Source organism: Anguilla rostrata, chromosome 1 (genome assembly GCF_018555375.3).
Source record: "Anguilla rostrata isolate EN2019 chromosome 1, ASM1855537v3, whole genome shotgun sequence".
Taxonomy (NCBI): Eukaryota; Metazoa; Chordata; class Actinopteri; order Anguilliformes; family Anguillidae; genus Anguilla; species Anguilla rostrata.
In genome coordinates, this window is record NC_057933.1 from 72031408 (window position 1) to 72037420 (window position 6013).

The window sequence follows — 6013 nt, forward strand, 5'->3', positions numbered from 1 at the left end:
AATACAGCTAATACATGCTAAACACAGGTATTGCATGAAAGGAGAATCTGATACAGGTGGGTAGACATTGCGCTGTGTGTTCAGTTTACACCTCCTCAACACTTTCAGAAGTGTTTTTTCTTAAGGGGTAGAACAGTGGAAACCGCCAATCATTTTGTTTCCCAAAGCCAGCTCATTCAGGCTGTGGCATTGTTCGAGAATGCAGACTTTCAGGTCACGGGCGTAAGGTGTGGAGAGCAGGTTAGGTTTTGTATACTTAAAACTTACCTCGGAGGTAGAGACGCTGCCAGAACAAGAGTGATTGGAGCGGGAGGGGAGGGAGGGAGAGGTAGTGAGGGAGGAGTGAAATCGCCCCTGGTGACAGGAACGTGGGTGGGTACTGGGTGGAGCACGGGAGCGGAGAGTGGGAGAGATTTGGTGAGAGATCCAGTGTTTACCCGACCGGGCCGTCGCGCGTGCCAGAGAAACGGAGCAGCAGACGGCTAATCCAGCCACGTCCGTAGAGGCCGAGCGCAGCGTCCGTAGCGGGGGGTGGGGAAGCATGCCTGTCCCGGTGGGTTGGGTTCTGATAGGGCTCTGTTTCGGCACGTCGGTGCTGGCGGAGACGGAGGCGGAGGCAGAGCTCTCGCGGTGCGGCCTGAGCTTCTACAGACGGACGCCTCCCGCGGGATTCGGGGGCCAGCTGCGGGCCCGCTGCCACGGCCCGGGCGCCGGACGGCCCGTAGCCAGCCTCCACAGCGAGGCCTGCGACGTCACCGTGCTGTCCGCCTTCTGCCTGCACGCGGAGTGGACGGGAGCCGCTGGACACGACCAGGTCGGTACAGAGCTCCACTGTGACTCCGCTCGTTACTGCTGAACATGCTGGCAGCCACTTGGGTATTCTTTCATCGCATATCATATTACTGAAGTGCAAGAAAAAACATCTTCTGAAATATTTCAGCATATATTATGAAGTTAATTACGTTTGGAATGTTTCCACATGGCCTCAACTCGGTTCATTTGAATAATTTTTTTTTTTCATTTTAATGTGATAATTATTCGCTGTCCCCCGTGGTTTCAGGAGGACGATGTTGAGACTGAAAAGGACACTGGAGATGCACAGGTATAGAGGTGTTTCCGTTTATTTCATATCGGATCTTTCTAGGCCAAATTATTAAAGCGTTTGTCCTCGTCATTGCATTTACACCGACAACAACTGATTTTACTGTTCAGCAAAGAAATGTCAGCGCAGTGACACTATAATTATGCAATTATAAACACACACATGCGTACAATCACATGCTCTGCATAAATTCATGCTGGATTATTATATCATTAATCATTAGACCATTCATTTTTTGACGAGTATCAAAATGTTAATGATCCAAAATGTTCAGGGTGTTCTTTTTAATTTTGTAAAGAAGCTTGATGAAAATAGGTTTTTATGGTATGAATCCAAGTAGGAAGTGTGAGAAATGGGTGTGTCTCAAAATGCATCATCAGGTGTGTTCTGGAGATGGACAATACAAAGAAGCGTGTAAAGAAAAAAAACAGCTCTTTGGCAAGTTTGACAGCTTTTAGCATTGCTTGAGTATCGGTGAAATGAAAGAGCGTTGCTTGGTGATGCATGAAGACAAGACCCACTTCTCATGTTGCTATTGTCAAATTTTGACATTGCTGAGGGGGGAAGAGGGTTAACCAGCAGGGACTGTTTAGTCACTGCTGGGATGTTACATTAGGTTACACCTTATTGCATCTTATGAAACACTAAATATGTAAAGAATATGTAAAGGTATAGTGTTGGCTTTTTTGTTTGTCTTGTTAGGCCATGATTGTCACTGGAGGCACTGTGCAGATTATTTAGTTCTCAATATTACTGAATGTTCTTTAGACAGGAGGAGAGGAAGAAGACGAGTCCCAAAGTGACGAAGAGGGTCTGCCAGTCACAATGCCCGCACTTCTGAGACGGGGCGGGTATGACATCTACGCCTCCTCTGACACTCCCGCTGATTCATGGGACGCCCTGGTTACAGAGTTGGTCCAAAACAACATCCACCCACAGTGTCGGTCTCTAGGGGGCGACCTCTACGTGCTCGCCGGAAGGGGAGGCGCAGGAGAATTGGAACAGGGGTGCGAGGTGGGCTTGTTCTGGTCCGCCATGTGCTGCGCAGACCCAGACGGGGAAGCCGTGTTCAGTTTGGGTGTTGTAAAGGGGAGGGAGGAGGAGGCCAGGGTCCTGGACGTGAAGGGGCTGGAGGAGGCAGTCGGAGTGGGAGGTGTATTTTCAGGGGGTTGTGGGGAGGCCGACGGAGGGGAAGGCGGGGGCGACGTCACACTCGCCGGCTTCCAAAATGCGCTGCGACAGATCGTAGGAATGCACAACGCAGACACGCAAGCGGAATCCTCTGATACGCTAGCAGAAAGCGCTACCCAGCCAGACGCAGTTGATGAGCTAGCAGAGAGCTTATTGGCTGAGAGCGCTGCCACTCAGAGCGCAGACGCACCGAGCGAGGAAGCGGAAGGAGAGAGCGCTGTCGTTCAGTCCCGCCGCTCCGCCCCTCCCAGCGCCCACGAGGAGCCCGACGGCGACGGCGCCGCCCCGGAGGTCTCCGAGGAGCCGCAGGGGAACAGCACCGCGCTCTACCTCCTCTCCTGCTCCCTGTGGCTGCTCTCCGCCCCACTCCGCCCCGTCGTCTCCACCCTGACGCAGATCCCCGGTCAGGTGACCCACGTGATTCAGGAGGACCTGAGCGTGCTCTCCGCCCTGCCCGGCGTCACGCTCTCGCTGGCCTACAACGTGGCCGCCGACGCGGCGTGCGGCGCCGTGTCCGCCGCGGGCCTGGCGGGGAGGGCGGGCGCGGCGTGCGCGTCCCAGCTGTACTCCTGCACCTCACCACTAGTGGGCGCTCTCCTGAGCGCCTGTCAGGACGGGGTGGTGGGCGTGGGCACCCTCACGTGGGACGGGGTGGGCATCGCTGGCGGCGTGGCGAACAGGGCCTGGTCGGTGTCCCGGTACGTCGGGGGGCGGGCGTGGGACCAGGGCACGGACTTCCTGTGGGCCGTCCTCTCTGAGCTCGGGAGCCAATCGACGCAGGCGGGCGGCGGCTTGGGAAAACTGGCGCTGAAAGGGGGCAACGGCGTGGTTAACACGGTGTGCATGGCCGGCCGCGTAGTGGGAGGGACGCTGTCGGTGGCCGTGGAGACGGTGAAAGAAGCGTTTGGGGGCGACTGATGATCACGTTCACTTTCGCTTGCGACTGTCTGAAAAAACCGATCACCGTTTTGAGGATAGCTGAACTGGTCACACCACAATCAGAGTGTTTTCTAAACAGAATGTAACCGTTGCGCAGATGAGGAGCTGAGCGCCAGCAGTGAGAAATCTGCGGAGGTTTCTACGACTGGACTGTAGTACAGAACATGGTGGCGGGAGGGAGTGTGGGGTTGGTTGAGGATGGACGTTCATCTTCTAGTTTTATTGATATGTTCACTTTTGTTTGATATTGTCTGATAGCTGATTACTGTTTTGGTGATAAACTGCTCGTTCTACCGTAAATGTTATTATAAACAAAAGAGTTGAACGAACGACGCGTGAACCACAGAAGCAAGAACTCTGTGGGAACGTTTCGTGAGAGGACAGGTGTACAGAATGTATTTGTAAATAAAGACTGACAATGAAAGCTGGACTGCACACAGAATGGGTTATTAGTAGCATAACAGGGTGTGATTGATTATTTGATAGCTAGTCATTGTAAGTTATTTCTTTGTGGGGTGGAAAGAAACACTGGATAATGATTTGGTACTGTTGTAAAATGTGTTATATTTGTAATTGTGCTAATAAATTCATGCTATGTCATACCATGGGTTATGAATATTGAAAACCTGTTGCTGTCCATTGGCTCATATCACAGAACTCTCGTGTCCATTGGTTAATTCCAAGCAATTGTATTATAAAGGCAACTTAAAAGCTAACCAATTTTTAAAAATCTGTTACAATTAATTGTTGCCGGTTTTGGATATGAAGTATAGCTTGGGTTTGATTGTGCACTCAGGCACATGTTGGACTGGGATGGCAGGTATGCTATCCCTCCACGCTACATCTTGGCGGGGCGGTGTGTAATATTTATAGTTTTAGTATAGTTCAAACATGGGATAGTATCTTCACACACGCACACGCACACACACACGCACACACAAGCTTGGGTCATGTCACTGCAGCCTTCCCAGCCCCTGGAGGTCAGACCAGCAGAGACACTCACCATCTTCCCAGACAGACTGAAGACCCACCTCTTCAGAAACGAGGCTCCCCCAACCCTGACCCTCTTTCCCCGCACAGTCTTAGAAATCTCTTTAAATACTAGATTTGCTGTCAGGTTAGTTGCCCATATTAACAGTGCAGTTGATTCTAGCACTTCATCTTAACATGAGACTTTTTATGCATTCACAAATTTCCCTTCCTGTGTCCAACTTCCATGGAGGAAGATATAAGGATGTAGTTCTGCTTTTCCACCACCAGAGGGGAGTAAATCCATCCTCACTGCTGAGGACTACGAAACCTGTCAGGTGGGTACTGGTCAATGCGTGAGCCACACACGGAGTAGAGACTGAGGAACTGAGGCCACTCGGCATGGACGTTGCCATCCTCATTGCAGACGCTGCCAACATCCTCTTCCGCACCCTGGACCTCCTGCATACAAAAATTCAAAACATTGGTCCTAGCATACCAGGTGGTCAAGGGATCAGCCCCAGCATACCTCCACAAGATCTTCAAACCCTACATGCCAGCCAGACCCCTCCGTTCCGCTACCTCAGGATGCCTGGCACCTCCCCCTCTTCGCACCTGCGCTTCCCGAACACGTATCCTGTCTGTTCTGGCCCCACGATGGTGGAATGACCTCCCCGTGGAGGTCAGAACAGCTGAGACACTGACCCACTTCAAGCAACAACTGAAGACTCACCTCTTCAGGATGCACCTCTCCCCATACTATGCGATTGTTCCCTGCACTTGGAACGGTACTTCTCTCTAGGGTTTTTCGACACACTTGTTCCTGGTTATGGTTATACACTTTGTTGTACGTCGCTCTGGATAAGAGCGTCTGCCAAATGCCTGTAATGTAATATATGAAACTGGCTATAAGAGATGATTTTCCATTTGCGTAGGACTTTTCTTATTAGCCTAATTTAATGAGCTAATATATTAGATTTAGTAAGTCGTTCTAGATAATAGTGTCTGTGAACAAAATTAATGTGATATATTAAAATTTGTAGTATATCTTCCACCATATTTCCAGGACCCAGATCTAATTAACATTTTTGTAATTCCTCAGTTAGGCTTGGCTTCACCTTGACTGTTACACAGAGAGCAACTGATTAACCAAATCAAATTCATTGTATGCACGAAAACATACTTGACCAGTGAAATCTGACTGGTCGCCTGCAGGAGGTCCAGGGTGCGGAAGAGGATGTTGGCAGCGTCTGCACTAAGGATGGCAACGCCCATGCGGGTGGCCTCAGTTCCTCAGTCTCTACTCCGTGTGTGGTTCACGCATTGACCAGTACCCACCTGACAGGTTTCGTAGTCCTCAGCGGTGAGGATGGATTTACTCCCCTCTGGTGGTGGAAAAGCAGAAGTACACCCTTATATCTTCCTCCGTGAAATTTGGATACAGGAAGGGAGATTTGTGAATGTATAGGCTACATCAAACGCTTCCGAACACCGTGGAACTTTGATGCACGTTAGGTATCATGCCACTAAGAAAATAGATGTCAAGTGGTGTATCATGCAACTTTCTAGGGGCACCTTATTTATATATTTACATTTACATATAAACACAAAATCTTTGTAATCATATTCTGTCTATAGGTATGCCTGTTCTGTTGCATAAAAAGTAAATCTAAAAGTACCTTTCTGAATGCTAAAGATTTTGTTTCTTTCCACTAGCATCAGTTTATTCCATTTCATAGCACTGGTAGAATTACACCTGATATGTTCGACCTTGTATTTATATTTACACTAAGAGGTACCTGAACGCGATTT

The 6013-nt window shown here is 49.8% G+C and overlaps 1 protein-coding gene across 2 annotated transcripts; it reads left to right on the forward strand.

The window, feature by feature from the left end:
* Nucleotides 1–336: 336 nt before the first annotated feature.
* LOC135240381 (uncharacterized) lies at nt 337–3857 on the forward strand. 2 transcript variants are annotated; one of them, XM_064309789.1, is made up of 3 exons: nt 337–814; nt 1061–1102; nt 1871–3857. In XM_064309789.1, exons 1-3 carry the CDS (start codon nt 542–544, stop codon nt 3209–3211), a joined length of 1656 nt encoding a protein of 551 aa, XP_064165859.1. In that variant the 5' UTR covers nt 337–541; the 3' UTR covers nt 3212–3857. The 2 variants fall into 2 exon arrangements, with proteins under 2 accessions (XP_064165859.1, XP_064165866.1); XM_064309796.1 differs by having other exon boundaries at nt 1064–1102.
* Nucleotides 3858–6013: the final 2156 nt, after the last annotated feature.